Here is an 18,800-nt window from a genome sequence, read left to right as displayed (position 1 = left end):
CCCAAAATGTACATTTCCAGTTCTGTTTATTATTGCTCTTCGGGATGTGAAGCTTTAAAGCTCTATCTGCCTCTTAACGGCTTCAAAGGCCTCACAAGCAACTCCAATGGAAGCTGAAAAGGAAGATGAGGTTTTAAGATTACCTCAGGACATGAGGGCTTAAGAGGTTCTTAAGGAGGTGGCCAGGCTTTGCCCTTCACAAAATGGCTGCTCCGAAAGGACTGAATTATGGCTTTTTTCCTTGTCATTTAAATGAGTTGGGTTTGTGTGTCAGGCAATGCAAAAATCCGACAGGGTTGGGTTTTTTTTTTAGCGCAAGTCTGGTTTTTAATCTTCTCTAGGTTAAAAACATGGAGGAATTGTGGTTTCCAGACCTTGGTGTAGAAACCGCCTGGAACCAAGCCGTTGAGCGTGAGGAGAAAAGGGATGAGGCAAACTGAAGGAATCGAAGAGTCTCTTTTAGGCGGATCCAGTCGAAAGCGAAACAGCATAAAAAAAATGCAGGGGGCACTTTGAAGACTAATAATGATATGAACTGCTGGTGGAGGTCTCCGGCTGCGGAGCCAGAGGTTGGGAGTTCGAATTCTCCACGGTGGCTCTTTGACAGGGGTTGGACTGGATGATCCCAAGGGTATATACACAATTCTAAGATCTATTTATGGGCAGTGGTGGGTTTTCTCTCAGTGGCAGTACTTGAGCACATATCCCCACGATGCAGGGAATAAACACAGAGACAGTAGCTTGCTAACGCAGGAAATCGGTGAGATAGAACCACGATGGAGGTGCAAGGCCACAGCCTTCCACCAATGCAGGAGAAGCGAATCTGGTGAATTTCAGGAAAATAACCGCCGCCACCTCCCAGCCCTTCCTTCGAGGAGCTTCACGTGCTTTTTCAAAGGCTTTTTTCGTGCCTTAAGGTGAAGCGGGAGGAAGGTGGTGGCATTTGCCTCAGGTGCCAAAATGGCTAGGAAGAGTTCTGTCTGGCCATCGGTTGCCAAGAGGCTACTTCCCCAAAGCTGGGGTTGGACGGACTGTTTTCATGAAATTTTGTTGATTTTTTTTTTTTTAAGGCATTTCAGAAAAAAATCACCTGCCTGGCAAACTGCACACGGATAATTTTGATTCTCCCAGGGTTGCCCATAGCTGAAGCAGACAGGGGCTGAGAGAATGGCTTAGGACATGAAATGGAGTGTTATTATCTCAGCTTCACAGCTTGTTTTTCTCTCTGTGTAGTGAGTGAGAAACTGAGGTGCAAGCAATACAGTTCAAGTCTATTCCACTCTTCAGGTGCGAGACACGGCCGGAGAACTCCTTCTGTTTCCGTTTTCAGCGTTACTTTTCAGGCAAACATCCCAGAGCAGCTTTACAACACAGAAGCAATGGCATTTGTTTTAAAAAAAAATAACAAAAGAAACCGTCTGAAAAGCAAAACGGACTTCAGTCTGCGGCAAGGCAGGAGGGAGGGAGATGAAGGAGCCAGGAGGAAAGTGGCAGATAGTTCCACAGGCTCCTTCTCTACTTGACCAAGTTGGTTCTTAAGTAGCTCTAGAAAGCCAGTGTCTTGAGGGAAGCGCCTCAGCTGGAAAATGGGAGCGCAAGATGGCGGGCAGCTCAACCGGCGCTCCCTGTAGCTCAGGGAAGACCTCTCAGGGCTGGGCAAAGAGAGCACAACAGCCCTGCAGTGTGTTGTGGTTGTGTACGTTTAAAGTCCCTTCCAGTTTATGGTGACCCTTTAAAGGAAGAACCTCCCAAAGGGCTTCTCATGCTGTTACCGAACATTTTACCCATAATGTTATTAATTCTTCTTTAATATTTGAATAAATTGCTGTTTTAGCTTTTTAATATTGTGTTTTTAATGATGTAAGCCGCCCTGGGTCCGCATTGTTTTTTTTTTTTTTTTTTTTTTTTTTGAGAAAGGTGGGGTAAAAATAATTAAAATAAGAAATCATTAACAGTACTGCTCGGGTCTTAAAAAAAACAAGTCTATGATTTCCTTTACTAAATCAATTCTTCTCATGTTAGGAGGTGCTCCTTTCCCCCACTTACTTACTTACTTACTTACTTACTTACTTACTTTATTTATTTATTTATTTATTTATACATACATATACATACATACATACATACATACATACATACATACATACATACATACATACATACATACATACCCCGCCTATCTAGTCATTTCGACCACTCTAGGCGGCTTACTCTACTGGCCTTACACTTTTCCTGCATTGTAGACCCATGTTCTTACCAAGCCTCCTGGTCTCTCTCTTTGGCAAAAGGAACCTGTTAAAAGAAGTGGAGGGAACAAGCAAGTCTGACAGGAAGTGGCAGATGGGTCTCCTAGTCCCTACTAGTCAGAAAGTCCAAGAGCTTTGATGCCGTGAACTCTAACTCTATGAGGGGTAGGGAAAGGTTTACTGCTAACTTCTCCAGGCATGTTCAGAAGGATCCTGCCTGGGCAATTAAGAGCCATTAACCTTACAAAACACCGGGTCCTTATTTGTTAGCATAGCGGCACCTAGCTGCCTGGATTTTTGCACTCTCCTTATGGGTATGTGGCTATGCAGACTGTCATGAAGAACATCTTCAAAACTTACCACTACACCACAGCTTGTTTCAGGAAGAACTTCAGAGCTGGTTTCTACTGGGGAAAGAATGAGATGGCCTTCCAGGCTGGGATGGCTTCAAGGGCTGCAGCAGTGAGATATGCTGGCCGTGGGAGTCATGCCACCTCTAGGAGTAAAAAGTAGCCTTCCTGGCAGTGTTGTTATTCAGAAGCATTGTGAGCATGCAAGAGATGGGACTCTATAGACTCTAACTACTGCTATAAATGTCTTTTTTGCCCCATAGCTCTACTGGAGTCAGGTTGTGCCCTGTTCAGCTGCCACTACTTGTTCAAACAGTCCGTGAAAGTAGCGATAACCACAGAGCACCCTCGCTATATATTTTTTCACCACTTGCAGATGTCTAGCTTCTGCAGATTTCTTTGATCTCCCAAAGCATCCTGGATCCCTCTCCTCAGCCACCTCACTTCTCCCTGTTTCCTTGTCTGTGCTTTGCCAGCATCCCATCCTCCAAGGCTCCACTCTGGGGTTGCTGAAATATCAGAGACAGCAGGCTAAAAATAGCTTCTAAATGGAAGCTGCAATACGGCTTCACTCCTCACATTCCCATGCACTGGAAGGGCTCCAAGTGAATTAACAAAAAAATAAAAAAAGGAAGCGGTGAAGTCCATTTGGAAGGTGAGAACAAAGGCAGTCAGTTCCGTGTGATTAGCAGCTTTCCCTCTCTTGACAGTTTTAGACCCAAGACTGTAAAATGCCGTTCAAGGTGGACAACAGAGAAGAAATCAGACTCTGTTAGGAGGGCTGATTTACATCTCCCATCTTTAATTATCCGAAGATCTGCTCAGTGGTGTAGCTGTTTCTTCTGAAGTTCAAAGAGGATAGGAAGTTCTGCTAGAAATAGCAAGAGCTTCTTTCCAGACAGCACCTCATACCTCATGCAATGAAGACAGACAACTTTACACCAAAAGCTTGTTTTCTTATTCCAAAGAAATGACCCAGTGGGAGATGTCGGTAGAACTCCGATGTCACTTCTTTGGGACTGTAACTCCCACAACCCACCCGCCAAATGTACAACATACAAAAGAATATTCTTAACACAGCACAAAGTTAAACCAGGGAATTTGCAGGTAAAAAGATCTGTATAGGTCTTTAAAAGAGGACAAGATCAATTCAGGGAAGCCTGGCAGGGCTGAACAAAAACATGGGCAAGCCGTCTTATACCACCATTCCAACCAATCCAGTATTGCTGGCACATGTTGGTAGCAGCATTCTAGGGTATCTGACAGGGAGACAACAAGAACTAAACCATGGACTTCCAGCTGTAAAGTATGGGCTCGACCAACCGTGGAGTCACAAACACTCAATGGCACTGGCTACGATTTCCTCTAATCCCCCACCCATGGGCTACACTCGGTGAAACTGACAGTTGGAAGTCCAGCAAAATCTGCCAACCAGGCCTTTCTCCCCTGCTTCAGCCTTGGGCTCCCTGGGAATGGCTTCATTGTGCTTCCTGGACCACTTTGTTATGATACAACAGTAGAAAAAGGCTGTGTTCCTGCAGATGGCCCAGAAGCACCTGGTCAGCCATGGTGAAAAATGAAGAGGCCAGATTCCAGCTCTTCTTCTGCTTGGGCTGCAGGGGATCAGCAGCAATTCCTCTCTGGGCTAGTTTGGGCAGCATATACTGCAGAAGGGGAAAACGATACACATGGTATTTTACACACAATTTACAAAGTGCAGTCCTTTCTTAAATTTTAATTATTACAACACTATAACATGACAGCTAATGGAATGGAAGGACCAGGGAAGCAGAAAGGTCTGGCCTCGTCTGGCCAGGAAGAGGCTGGAAATCCATCAGCCGGCAAATCGTTCTTCTCTCTCCTTGGAAAGAGGTGTCTGGAGGATTTCAGCTGCAGGGCTCAACGGTGGCTGAAGAAGCCCTGAGGATGGTTGTACTTGAATGGCTTCATCCGACCGGGTCCCCTAAGACAGAAGAAAGGTGTTTTAAGGCCATCCCAGGAAAGCCTTCGCCCTGTTTCAAAAATATGTGAATGCTGCACTAGGATTTCTAATTAAGAGCCTTCTAAAAAGGCTTACTAGTTCCTTTCTAAAAGCACAGTGCTACAGAGGAAGCGCAAAGAATTTACATTACAGAAGATCCCACAGGTCTTGACCAGCTTGAATACATACAAAAAATCCAAAAGGTACAACCCAAAACATTATTGAATGGCTGAAATTTTCTTGAGTCATGTAAGAGCTGCATAAAAACGGTCATGGTCTCACTGAGAAGGTTCCAGCAGGTACATGACTGAAACGTGACCTACCACCTTGTCAGTCACAATTAGCTGGTGTAAGCTTGCTCTGGTCCATGGGGTCACGAAGAGTCGGACATGACTAAACGACTAAACAACAACAACAAAAGCTGTGCAGAGCTTAGATGTACACCAAGGGGATTCCGGCCAAAAAGCGGAGTGGGTCAGGATGATGGAGGGGGAGGCATCAAAATTACAAGCGATGGTCAACTTAAAGAAATCAGCCTAACATTTCACTTACGAACAGGGAAAGCAAAAAGCAATTAAGGCTAAAATGCTGCATCTCTATGCTTTTTGCAAGCAAGGGATTTCAGCAAAAAACAAAACAAAAAAACAACAACCCTGCTATAACCCTCAAAAGTGGGTTCTCTTAAACCCCTAAAAAGTGTCCCCTTTAAAATCTTGAATATAGGATCTGGAAACTGCCCATGAGAAGCTGCTTTCCTTCCAAACACATCCCATCCTTCACTGGTCACATCCACTGTTCACAGATCTCACAGGCTCCAGTCTTCTACACACGTAGCCCTCATTTTGGTTAAAGGCATCGCATGCCAGAGGCCCGTTTTTGCTGAACGGTGTACCCTTTGTCCCCTCACTGCCTTCTCTTGAAGAGGACAAGAGATACCAGCTGGAGCACCCATCACACGACAGATGACAATGTCCACTAGTGGGTCTAAGATTAGAAGGTTCCACACTGGAAGGAAGTGAAGAGGGAGACAAGCCCCAAAGAATGGGTTCAAAAAAATGAAAAAATGCCGAAGGACACACAGCCTCCAATTCTTCCCAAAGAAGGAAGGGGAAGATGAGGTGCTGTTTTGTTTTTTACTAGCAGGCAAAAGAATTGGATGTCCTATATAAGGTTAAGAGCTTGACAACAGGGGAGAAGGGATTATAAGTGGAGGAACAACATATGCTAAAAACCTGGAATGGGAAGGAGAGAAAACAGTTACCTATGTAGGTCACAGCCAGTTAAAAAAACTGCAGCTTCTCACAATTGTCTTGATGAAAGCAGGCATGTACTTGCTTTAAAAACAAAGGGATCTGACTTCAAGAGACTCAGAGTTTTAGCTCATCTCAGCAATAGCTAAGCTTACCAGAAGCATCTTTCTAGAGTTCTCAGACAAGGATCTTTTCCTAGGTAATGCTGGGGACCCCCTGTAACTGGTCTGCACACAAAACACCATAGACTCCACCCGTTAAGCAACAATCCTTTACTTTTGCAATGAGAGAAAGCATCCCGCATACATGTGAGCAACAAAAAACAATGGAGGCCGGTGGTTGATGTGGAAAGTTGAGAAACTGGACATCCAGATTTAGCTCAGCCTGCATAGCTAATCCAGAAGTATAAGCAAATATAAATATTTTTCTGTGCAAATCCAATGCACAGAATGCCAATTGTTAAAGGTTTTACATCTGGCCATCACAAAACTATTTTCTCCATGACTTCACTTGTCTCTTCGTAAACCACTGCAGAAGCACCTGAAGCCAGAATGCACCCTGTGACTTAGAAATTCAATCTAGAATCTTTATGCTTGGAGGAGGCTTTGCTGTAGTTTGCAAACCAGGGAACTACCCCCGCGCTCCCACTCAGCGGCTGACTGCAGTTTTGGAGATTTCTGGAGATTGTACTGTTGTAAGAAACTATCATTCTCAGGATTTCAAAATCATCTGGATGGCAGCATGCAAAACCTCATGAGTTTGCTTGTCATGGAGACATTTCTTTCATCTGCAGATTGGCTCGTATATCTTCTGGAAGCCCTTTTCCCCCACCCCCTCTCCGGCAGCTGTGCTTTCAAAATGGACCTCAGCATGAGACAGAGGCAGTCCTGCTGATTCCTACCTGACCAAGCGCAGACACATCTTCTCCTGTGGAAATTCCTTGGGTCCCTCCACGCTGTTGTCATGGGACTCTGTTTCCAGGTAGACGTCCAGAACGACACACAAGCGCTGCAGCTGGTTGGTTAGGAGCTGGTAGCCCGGCTGGGGGCCACAGAGCTCCTTGTAGTAGACATTGACCTCGCTCTCCATGGCCTACGATGGAGGAAAGAGGAAGAGAAGGAAAGTGAGATTCCACGAGACTTCCTACCAGTTGCTCTCTGGGCTTCCCTTCCTAGCCTCCTATTCTGAGATGCCTTTCTTTCAGACAAAGATTTCCGAGATGTCCATAGGCATGCAGGCATGTCCATCTCAAGGAGTGGAGGACAGGACAATCCAGCTGCCCAGCTCTCTACCCTGTAGGGACACAACTGGGTTCAGGTACAGGGGACCCTGCCCTGATTTTGTTGCCATGAAAGACAGCAGAGTGGGAAAGAATCAAATCAAAGCCACAGGACACCATCTGCCAGGAAGGTCTTCTGCAAAAGCCTCAGTGGAACTCTCAAGAACTAGGCAGCAGCCACTATCCTCCCACAGGGGCCACTAGGGCTTTCCAGTGGATTGCGGGTCACACTGAGGACGGGAAGCGCGGGCACCACATCAAGAGGCCACGTCACCATTTTATAGGGACAACAGTCTTCAAAAGGAAACAGCTTACATTTGATTGGGGGTGGAGAGAGAGAGAGAGAGAGAGAGAGAGAGAGAGAGAGAGAGAGGACACAGACTATGGTTAGAAACAGCTGCCCTGCATCACTCCAGGCTTGGGCCCTGGCGCCTTACCCGGATATTATCATCATTGCTGTTTGTTTTCTCCCCTTTCCAGTTCAGGCACAGGCTGAAGATGGGAGGCATAGCCGAGTAGCCCGGGTTCAGCACCACTGCCGCCTGGAGTTTGGCTATGGAATAAAAGGAAGTGAATGCTATCAACGGCACTGGGTGAATGCATGGGGAATTAACTCGTCCATGGTCCCCCCTCCTCTGACAGTCACTAGCCCTTTGCCATGGATAGCCAGGGCTTAAATAAAGTATAACAACCAGTCAATTCGCATCTGGTAATAATTTGCAGGCTCCCTTTCATAATGTCTCAGCAAATGAATGTATTTTATTGGCTTCGCTGTTTTAATTTATTAAAACACTTCAACAATGCCCTTCAACCTTGCGGATTTGAGGATGGCATACAGACACAATTAAAAGGCAATAAAAACAATACTATCACACCATCGTCGTAAAAGACAAAAAAACCTAAAGCCCAACACAGAACCAAAGCAAATCCATCCAACTAAAATGACTTGGTGAAATTACAACACTGCATCTCATCAGGAAGAACACAGTCACTGGATGGAATGCCCCGAACCACAAAGACTCTCTCCCGTGTTGACATACAACGCACCCCAGGAGCCTGGAGAAAGACCTCCCCTGTTGAGCTCGAATAGGGGCAGGCCAGTAGCGAGTGAAGCACTCTGGAAGACATTTGCTGTATGAACAAATGTGTAATTTGATTGATTGATTGGCCAGTCTTCTCTCTGAAGACCCTGTGCAGTTTTATTCAACTGTCAGCCACTGCGGATATTATTTCAACAAAAAAATCAAGATCCAAATGCTAAATTCAAGGAGCGACATGAGGATGGGCATTTTTGACCTCTCCTCTCCATCACTGAACACACATTCCAGGGGGAGCTTCCACCTCTACGGGGCAGGCATCTGGTAGGCTACAATGAAGAAGGGGCAGCATTGCCTAATTGATGCTAGGTGCTACACCTGCATGGGTGTCATCCAGTGTTAAGAGATAGCTCACTTATTCAAAGCTAAGCAAACAACCTGCAACACAGATGATGACCAGGAGAGCCGGGGTGGACAGGCATGGAAGGAGAAGCACAAAACCCACAGGTCGGCTCAGCAGCAGTTCTGCACTTTCTATGCCCCTGTGTGTTTCCCTCCTTGCTGGGCTGTTCGCTTCATTCTCTTTCTCTGCCCTTCTGCTGTTTCTCAGAGTGCACATACAGCAGAATAAGATCTGACGGGGTGGGCAAAGGAGACACGATGCAAAGAGAAAGCTGAGAGGGCAGGGGCCGCATCCCTCCCCCTCTGACAAGCTAGATTCCTGAACCATAGCTTGCACTGAGATTTTAAGATGGGAGAGTCTCCCATAGAGGACTTCCTTCACCTGCAGGCTGAAGGGCAGCCTGCCTCTCTTCTGCCTTGTACTGCAGCATGGATGGGAGGCCCCCATCCCAATGTCTACAGCATGCTGGAGAAGTAGTCCGGCGCCCACTCCCACTTTTTTCTCAAACCTGGTAGAAAAAGTGCATGAAAAGGGAAACACACGTACCTGTCCCTCTTTCTATCAGTGCCATATAATACAGGTGAGTGTCCTCTGCTAAACCTGCCTCTCCAACATCTTTAGTATACGACAGCTCCTAAAGAAGGAAAAGTAAGAAGGTGGAGGTGAGGCGGGTAGAGTAAATAGCATCAGCAAATCCTCCAAATCCCTTGTGGTCTCATGGATCAAATGCTTCAGTTCCAAGTCGCAGCGCAGAATGGGGTGAAGAGACCACTGGTTTCCTACCCAGAACATTCTCTATTTAAAAAAAAAAATACATGCTGCTTCCTAACAATAAGGGGTGGCTTTAAACCAATCATATCGGGCAAAGTCTCAATTAACTTTTTTCCCCCCAGATGGCTACCTTTCAAAAGCATGCATGCATAAAAAATACAAATGCACAGCTCTTGGAATACTGAAAGCAAGAAAACAGGAGTACCTGCTCACAAAGCATCAACTCAGAATACTTACAAGTACTGCAATCAAAATATTTTTCTGTTGAAATAAAGAACTGAAATGACAATAAAGGTGCTACCTCTAAAGACAGTGATGAGATATTTCTATTCAAATGTTTCAGGTACCGTGAGGGGGAAAAACACCCTGGGATTTAGTTCGGAAACAATTTGAAGCATTAAGAGGTCTTTCAGGTTGGTTTTCTGCTTGCAAAATCTTACAGTTCAAAGTTTTCTTGAAATCGCTATCACTGACTTCAGGTTTCTTCCAAAGACCTCTTCACCTACCAGGTAATCCTCATATGTGATGGCCGCCCACTTCACCAAGCGCGACACAATCTTTGCTGGAAAGAGGTTCTGACACTCACTGGAGACGGGCAAAATTCCGTGCTCTGGAGCCAGAAACAAGAAAAGTCACATGACGTTAACAGAAGAGGCCTCCCCCTTCTTCAGAAATGTCGGTAAGTTCTGTTCCGCCACGATTGCCCAAAAGAGAAACACTCCACGTGTCCCAAAACATCTTTTCCCTCATTAAAATGCCAGCAAAGTGCCACAGATTGGCACTTCAGCGTTAGACTGAAATAAAGGTCTGATTGGAATCCTCAAGCGAAATAAGCTCTTTGGGGGTGTGTGTGTCAGTCAATGTATTTAGTCAGAATGAGATGATCAAATTCTTTCTTTTCAAAGTATTATTCAGTATATAATGATCCTTGCATGTACACTAACTCCTTAATTTCCCTCTCCTCACTTTTGGTGAGGTTACTTATTATACACACACCCAGATGTGAAACATCTGTCTGTGGAATGCAGCTCTCCCAAAGTTGGTGTGCTCCAGAGGTAGGCTGTATACACAGATGTATACATACCTACTTATGCATATTGGTGTGTGCGCACACACGCGTACCCCAGGTTCAAAGCCTGTCCCCTCTCATTTGTGCCTGGCAACTTTTTCAGTAACATTTTCAGTGGAAATTTATCTCTTCTGACAAGCAGCCAAAAAAGGAGAGTGAAAAATAGCTCGAGAGCACAGACTGCTCAAATATCAGTTGCAGAATGGGGGTGGCAGATGGGTCTCTCTCAAGGGACCCATCCGTGTGACTGGGGCGACACTGAGAAGGCAGGCCTCTCTGTGTGTGTGTGTGTGTGACCTAGGAGCCTGCAAGATCAGAAGAAATACACAAGAAGACCCCTATAGCAGCAGCCCTGCCAGTAACAGCTGGCCGAGATCTCCCATCCTCTCAGCTGGGTGAACTGCCCAGGCATCCCTAACATCTCCCTCGCCATCATCATCCACCCCTCCCTAACTCTTTGGGCTCCTCTGCCATGTGATTGACATCACCCCCCCCCCCCACACAAAGCAAATCATCTGGGTCTCACAAATCCAAGCAGCCTTAATGTGGACCCTGCCCATAACGTCTAGAGTGGAAGATCTATTATAGTTGGGAAAGGCAACTCTGACCAATTTCTTTCTCCTTGAGATCCTCTGCAGAAAACAGTAAAAAAAAACTGGCAAGAAAGGGAGAGGGACCTTTCGATTTTGCTCACTCCTGCCTTAAAGCTGGGCATCTCAGGCCTGGACGGCTCTGGGGAGCGTGGCTTTCCAAAGCAGCGGCAGACTGACTCGTCAAGGAAGGAAAGCAGTGAAATTCACTATTCTCAACTCTGCCCTCTCAAGACGGTGAGCCATGCCTGTAAGGCAGGGCAGGGTTATAGACAGGTTGCCAGGGGCAGACCGTGTGGATGAGAAGCCGCTGTTTGCCCCCAGCCACCTAACCAGAGATGGAAGCATTTAGGATGGCAAGGCAAGAAAGGAAAAAAGAGGTAGATACAGAAAAGGATCTATGCATATGTGTGTCTGCATGAGAAGGGAGACAGAAGGAAAACACGATAGAATGAGGGAACTTATGTGGAAAATACTCCGGCCCAGTTCTTACGGTCAAACTTCATTCGGCATTTAAAGCTTCCTGTTGGGTTGATGTAGCTGGCTGGATAGCTCAGTGGTTTAGGTCTCTGGCTGGGGAGCCAGAGGTTGGGGGTTTGATTCCCCCCACGGGGCCTTTGGGGAGTAGAGTCAGCCTGGGTGGCCTTGGGCAAGCTGCACAATAGTCCCAGGGCACCCCCGGAAGAAGGGAAGGGGAAACCACTTTTCTGAGAATTCTCTGTCTGGAAAACCCTGAAAAGGGTCACCATAACTCAGAATTGATGATGATTAGTTTTGGGTGCTGTTGGCACCCACACTGGACTGCCATGCCACCACTCAGACCTAGGAGTAAGCCCCACTGCACTTAATGTGGCTTAGTTCTGAGTAAAGACACTCACTCTATTAAGTTCTTTTCTTTCTTTCCTTTTTAGGAAAAAAAAAGAGGGGAGGGAGATTTGAATTGGATTGATCTTTGCCCCCGGACCATTTAAATTCTCAATGCGGCCTTCTAAGTTTCTTGATGGTGCTATTACAGCAGTTTCAAGTAGGATTTGTAGGAAAAGTTTACCCTTCCCCCATCTTTCACACGGCAATCCTGCAGGATCTGCACAGCTACCTTCTCTTCAAGCAACAACGTGTAGGTAAATTAAACAGGTTTTAAATACAGCACATATTTCATCTTGGGAGATGTCAGATTTACATCTAGGGTGTACAACCCCATACTGGAGTATCCCTGATGGGACATCTCTACTTTTAAAAACGTTCCCTACACAGGGAAAATGGGTAGTACCAGTGAAATAGATTCAGGGTGCATTTTCTTAGAAAGAAGCAAGGAGTTTTCCCCCTAAGGCAGTATATTCAATTACTTTTGTAGGGAAGAGTACTGCATTCAAGCATGAACCTTCCCATATCTTCACTCTAAAGTGTTACTGTGCAGATTCACATTTATCACAGCTACCAGGGAGAACCAGATGTAAGTCGGCCGCCTGCTGCAGGCTGGGCCACAAGCCAACTGAAGGCTAGTGTTGCTGATGGGTGGAGGGTTGGTATTTCATTGCTCCTGGAAACAGGAAGGCAGGAGGATGCCTACAACATACCGAGGGAAGCAAACTGCTTGTGCAGAGCAAGACGGGACTCTAGCCTCCTCTTGAGCAATTTCATGGTCCTCTCCATGTGGCTGGCACTCAGCGAATTATCGGCAATCACAGGACTCTGCAAAGAAGAGAAGGACACCACTCCAATCTCTGCCTCCGAGGTTTGGCAGTTTGAAATAGCACGGCTGGCTTCGATTCCGCTTGCTGAAGTGCTATGAAGAGCAAACTGAGAAAAAAAATCTTAGCTCAAGACGAGAACTTCCCCAAATCCACCTTCTACATTCAGCTGATTCTCTGCGCACCTTTGTTCACACACCTATGGGCAGTATCTGATCCTGGTGCAACAGTTCCCGGAGTCTTGGGATGCCCTGTTTGTGACTCTTCAAGGAGGCAGTTCTGGACTTACCTGGGGCTGATCCTTGGGGAAATGCAGGCCTCCCAACTTCTGCACCCACACATAAGGGTGGCCCAACTCTGACACATAGTCACTCAGGTTAAGGATGCTGGAAAGAGGGGACACAGCATGTACTCTATGAGTTAACACACTCCAGTGAGGACAAGGTAGCACACATCACTCTTCTACTTCCCACTTCATTCTCATAAAAACTTCCTCTTTGTGTGTGTGTGTGTGTGTGTGTACTTTGAAATTTAGTTTTAAATGTAACTGTTTAAAAAGAAATCTTTGATGATTATTATTTATTTATCTGTGCCTTAATATACTGACATTCTGTTTGTTGTATTAACTAACAAAACAAACAGCTCTGCTGGGGGGAAGGGGGTCAGACCAGAGGACTTAATATAGCTCTCAGAAGTTCCAGTTTACGTTGGCCACACAAGGGGTCAGGCCACATGTGACCCACAGGGGTAGTTAGGCTGTTCCAAGGCCATTTCCGGGGGCCCTCGCTATCGTTCCCTGGAGGTGGGGAAAATAATTTATTGGAGAACATTTCACTCAAAACCTTCTATATCTACATAAAAACCCCTTTGTACTCTCTAATAGTCTAAACATAGAGGCTGAGACAGATAAAGAGATGGTGATATAGACAAGACAAAGATATATCAACCACCGTGTCTGTATCTTTCTCTGTTTTCTGACTATTTAGAGAGAGTACAAAGGCAATTTTTCCATTTTAAAAACATTTCTTGAAGTTAAACCCAATGTTCAGTTTGTTAACTGAAAAAGCCACAGTAGCAACCTTTACAGAATATAATCGCTCCACTGCTTTAAAGACCTTCAGCCCTCCTGAAATCACCCTGGCCCGGTTCTAACCCTTGTGCTGTACCCACCATGCAGAGACCAGGATCATTCCCTCTTCCCCTACTGACTTACCCAATTTTATCAAACTGGTACTGGTTGGCAGGATTTGGAGTTCTCTTCCCGTGATCTCCAGGGTATAAGCAGCTCAGGAGTGATTCAGGGGACAACAAGTCTCTGGGAAGAAAAATAAGGGGAGTGAATTCCTCTGAAACTCAGAATAGATTCTTTCTGACTGACAAATGTTCATCTCCCCTTGCATCGTTACTTAAACTGTCAGTAGCCTGTTCTGCAATAAAAATCAAAATGAGCAAATAGAGGTGAGCTTCTGCCCACAGAAATCGAACCGTTCGGATTTTAAGGGCGAACAAAAGATTCTAATATTGAAGAGTTTTTGTTCTAACTGGGGCGGGGATGTGTCTGAAATTCTGCAAGCCTGTGGAGCGAGCCTCAATTTTGTTCAGTCTGCGTGAACTCCATCAAACCAGGCATTCCTGAACTTGATCACTGTCCATCACTCAGAATCATCCCCATCCTCCTGTCGGGCAGGCCCACCACCTCTCCTGTACCAAATGACACTGCTTCTTCTCTGTGCTGCCCTGCAGAGATACGCAAACCTTCACTGCTAGTTTGGCTAACCCTCTGGGCTACGCTTCCGTCCCCCTCCTGCTTAGACTGTTGCAAGTCTGCCCATTCTCTAGTACACCATATCCTATGGCAGAAATCATCCCATGTAATCAATCATCTCTCCCCAAAAATCAATTTATTAGTTTTCCGGCACAAACTTCATTCATGTCCTTATCTTATATTTTCCCCGCAGCTTTGTCTGGCTCTCTTTCCTTCCCCTTGATGCCAGTATATTCCTAGCCATGACCTTCATTCCACAAGTTCTCCACACCTTGAGTTCTTAAAAGCCCAGTTAAACAGACCTCCTGGTCATCTTTCTGTCTCTCTGCTTGTGGCAATCCCTAGGTGAATATGAAAACAGAAGCAGCTGCCTTGTTCTGAGACAGAAAATCTTTTTTATTTTTAAATATACCTGACATTTTGCATTTAACTTGTGAATTACACCTCTTGGAGTTCTGAGTTACTCTCTGTGTGTTTTATTTTAAATTTACTGATTGATGTGCTTTGATTATGCTGCACATTGCCCAGAATAGTGCATTGCACAATTTAATAAACAAGGAAGGAAGGAAGGATCCAGTGCTGTCAATTCATCGGGGTTTCTAGGCATTTCTTCCTAGCTCACCTGGCCTCCCCTTTGGAAATTCCCACCCTGGTACTAACAGGGCATAGCCCTGCTCAGTGTTTGAAATCTTGAAAGATCAGGTGTGTCACTCCTGTCTCCTTTCCAGTCTTTTCCCAGAGGTGGGCAAAGTCCAGCTTACAACTTTATGAAATCCTTCAGGACCCTGAGACCCAAACATGGGGTGTGTGTGTGTGAAATCAGGGAGAGCCGATTAAAACAATTACTTTGTACTCTTGGAAGCCTCCAGGAACAGCAGTTCTGCTCTAAGACGGAACTCAGGGCTCCCACACCTTCCAAAACCATGAACGGAACGGCGTCTGTCCCTAGTCTTTCCTCTTGCTTGGCAACTGTAACCAATCTAGAGACCTCAATAAGAACACAACAAAACAAAAGCAAAAAAAGACACTGCGGCACCTTGAAGATTAATTACTATACTTTTAAGGCAAGCTTTCACAGAACATGTCCACGTCCATCAGACACAGGAGACGGAATACAAAGGCCATACAGTCAAGGCTCTAAGATAAAGAGAACTCCTTATTTCTTCCCTTCCCGGTCATTAACTTTAGATCGTAAACTAATTGCTCTGGGGGGGGGGGGGGGGTGTTAACGGAATCCCTATAGATTTTCATTACAAAACTGCAAAATTCAGGAACTGGTATGTGTGTGTGTGTGGAATGTGCAGTGTATCAGAGACAGCCAGACTGCAACTCCGGCCGTCTCTCCCAGCTGACAGGAGACACCGTCCAGCGTTATCCAGAGTCCCAAATGCCCGACACCCCTTTGCTCCAGCAAGAATCATGCCAGAAGAGGCTCGTGAGCACGAGGAAAATTCCTAGGACTACATTTCATTCCACCTTTTCCCCAGCGTGCACAATCAGGCGGGCGGGCCGGCCTGTTCTCCATGACAATGACCCACTCAGGGAGGCCAGCTTGAGAATGGAGAGCCAGCCCAAGGGCACCTGGTGAGCTTCAGGACTGAGTGAGGATTTACCCCCCCCAACATCCTAATCCAACACCCTTAACCACTATACCATACTGTCTAGAGAAGCTATGGAATGTAGAGAGGATCAGAAAGAAAGAGAGATAAAGAGATAAAGACAGAGACAGACAAAGACCAGAGAGAGAGAGAGACCTCTTATCAACCTATTCCAGCAGCCCGGTTTCTAAGCTTTTTTCCGCTCCCGCCAGCTGTGCAACGCTAATCACACCCAAGTGACTTCTCTCAGCGCCTGACAGACAAGCTCAGCCCTTGAGACAAAGTGACTCGCTCAGCAGCAGAAACGCAGGGCAAGGGAGAGGGGGAGTGGGAGCGCTCAGCCGCCGCACGCAGGCTGAGGAAGCACTCTGTCTGCTAGAGAATAACTGGATGTGACAGCAAGAGGAGAGGCCATCAGCACCCAATTCATCCACGTGGGTTCCACAGAGCAGAGTGCAGGCACAAGCTGCCACCTGGGTGGCTCTGACTGACCGACCGTTTTTTCTCCTGAGATCTCTCTGGCCGTCTGAACTTTTCCCCTCCTGGCCAGCTCCTCCCTGTCTCCCAGCCAAGATGAATTAAGAGATCAGAGACACGGAGCTCATCTCTTCCTCTGAAGTCCTCCTCGCTTTTTGCCTGGCAGGTGGGCGGGCGGGGGGGGGGGGCGGAAGAAGGCTGCCTGCAGTGCCAAAAGCACAAATAAATCCATGCTTTCCTCGCAATTCTGAGCTGAACCTCCACAGCTCCTCCTGCAGCACCATCTTTCCCATGCAAAGGTCTGCTCCGTTTACAGGAGGTGTGACTGTTTCAGAAAACAGGAAGTCGCCTTCTGCAGAGTATTTATTTCCTTTACCTCTCAGCTACCACATCCGAAGCCACCTCAAATCCCTGCATGAGGTAGGTCACAATGGACTAGAGCTTTTTCTTTTTTTTAAAAAAAAAAAAAACCATGGAGTTGTCTTTGGCAACGGCATCCTCAAAATCAGATGACCTCTCTTTAAAATGGGATTCATGACCAACCAAATTCACAAGGCTATCGACTGGGTGAGAGCATATAAAGGAATGGCAGCCGTGAGAACTTTGCTGCCTTATCTCGTACAGGACAAATACTTCTCTCACACAGACCCTAACAAGGAAAGAGCGTTTATTGCTCCACATGAAGGGGTGTTTGGACCAGGCTCCCGCCGCTATAGAAAGAGGAAGTGGCTCGTTAAGTTGGGTAGCAGTTTACAGCACAGTAAAAGTGATGCTATCCTGTATCAAAAACTGGTCTCTCTATGAATCCCCAGTTTTTCCAGCTAAAGGATCCCAAATGGATCCCAGAGATCTTGCAGAACAGCTGATAGGTGGGCAAGGGACACACTAATGTGTCACTATAAGGTGGCCTTCCACACCTCAGAATGTGTTGGGCTGTAAACCCCACAACCTCCCAGTCAATATGTGTACAGTGGTGCCTCGCACAACGGGCGCCTCGTAGAGCGATGAATTCGCTCTACAAGGCTGGTTTTGCGATCGCAAAACGGTGCCTGCATAGGGCGAAAATCGCAGAGCGAAGGTCGGTAAGCGGTTCGCTTACCGACCTTCGCTTTGCGACCCGCCGATCAGCTGTTTGGCGGCTACAAAATGGCCGCCGGAAGCCCCAAAATGGCCATGCACAGCGTTTTCGCGCCCTCGTAAAGCAAGGGGCGGGCGCAAAAATGGCTGCCGGCCATCCTGAAGCATCGCTGAACGGTGAGTATTCGGCCCAATTGGAACGCATTAAACCATGTTTCATGCGTTCCAATGGGTTTTTACGTTCCGTTCAACTATGCTTTCACACAGTGAGGATTAATCCGGAACGGATTAACCTCGCTGTGCGAGGCACCACTGTGTATCAGGTGGCACCTACATGGGACACTTCAACTGAGTCACCAGAAAGCAGTGCTCTGTGCACTTTGTGCAAGAAAAAAATGGTACAGTTCCATCTCCAGGCTACCCAAATCCAACTCTCGAAATCCTTACAAATATATCCCCTCCTGAGCAATGCACTAGGTAGGTAGAGGAGAAGGAGCAACAGCATGTCCTAATGGCTCCTCTCCACCACCGCAAGAAAATCTTCCTGATGCTTCACCATTTCAAAACTATCTTCACTGCCTCCTACAACTAGAACTATGCTGTAAGGAAAAAAAAAACACTAAGTTTGCTGTTGGATTAGAGTGTTTGAGAACAACCTCCCATCTCCCCATTCCAAAAATACGGTGGCTGAGAACCCCCATCTGAATGAGAGAAGCCACATCACACTCTTTGCTTCGCTCTCCTTTCCAAGAGGAACTACGACAAGCCATAAAAGAAAAAGAAGGCACAGAAATGTTGCCCCTAATGTTCTCCTTTCACAGTTCACAGGAGATTGTGAGAGTGAGGGAGACAAATTTCAGCCAGCAAATTGTCAAGGGGCTGGGCTGGGGAATGCATTTTTTTTTAAAGGGGCACTGTGTGGACGTTTAATCACTGAACTCCCATATAATGCATTGCTCTGCCAAGATATATATGCGGGAAACTAATTCTGCATATGACACCACCTCTCTGTGGTGCTTTTCAAAGCTTGCTGAGTTGTAACAGGTATGTGGCAGTACAAACATGGTAGTACCTGACGATAAGAGGGACATCATTCTAACGACAAAACACAGTTGCTGGGAAAATGGAGGCCACACAAAAAGGGAAGAACCACTGCTTTCGCTTCTACAAGGTTGAACCATCCCAATAAAAACCAAGAACCATGTTGTGGGATTTC

The 18,800-nt window shown here is 46.3% G+C and overlaps 1 protein-coding gene across 2 annotated transcripts in view; it reads right to left on the bottom strand.

Annotated features, from left to right (window-relative positions):
• Nucleotides 1–4,311: 4,311 nt before the first annotated feature.
• Nucleotides 4,312–18,800, bottom strand: part of THOC5 (THO complex subunit 5) — a 28,139-nt gene continuing 13,650 nt past the window's right edge. For both annotated transcript variants that reach the window (XM_020800810.3, XM_020800812.3), the window contains 8 exons: nt 13,881–13,982; nt 12,957–13,053; nt 12,554–12,668; nt 9,824–9,927; nt 9,093–9,180; nt 7,544–7,659; nt 6,729–6,919; nt 4,312–4,559 (listed from right to left, as the gene is read on the bottom strand). In XM_020800810.3, the coding sequence (XP_020656469.3) occupies nt 4,496–4,559; nt 6,729–6,919; nt 7,544–7,659; nt 9,093–9,180; nt 9,824–9,927; nt 12,554–12,668; nt 12,957–13,053; nt 13,881–13,982 (877 nt within the window). In that variant the 3' untranslated portion in view covers nt 4,312–4,495. The remainder of the gene's footprint in view (nt 4,560–6,728; nt 6,920–7,543; nt 7,660–9,092; nt 9,181–9,823; nt 9,928–12,553; nt 12,669–12,956; nt 13,054–13,880; nt 13,983–18,800) is intronic.

Source organism: Pogona vitticeps, chromosome 14, assembly GCF_051106095.1.
Source record: "Pogona vitticeps strain Pit_001003342236 chromosome 14, PviZW2.1, whole genome shotgun sequence".
Classification (NCBI taxonomy): domain Eukaryota; kingdom Metazoa; phylum Chordata; class Lepidosauria; order Squamata; family Agamidae; genus Pogona; species Pogona vitticeps.
This window is presented reverse-complemented; position numbering and strand designations above follow the sequence as displayed.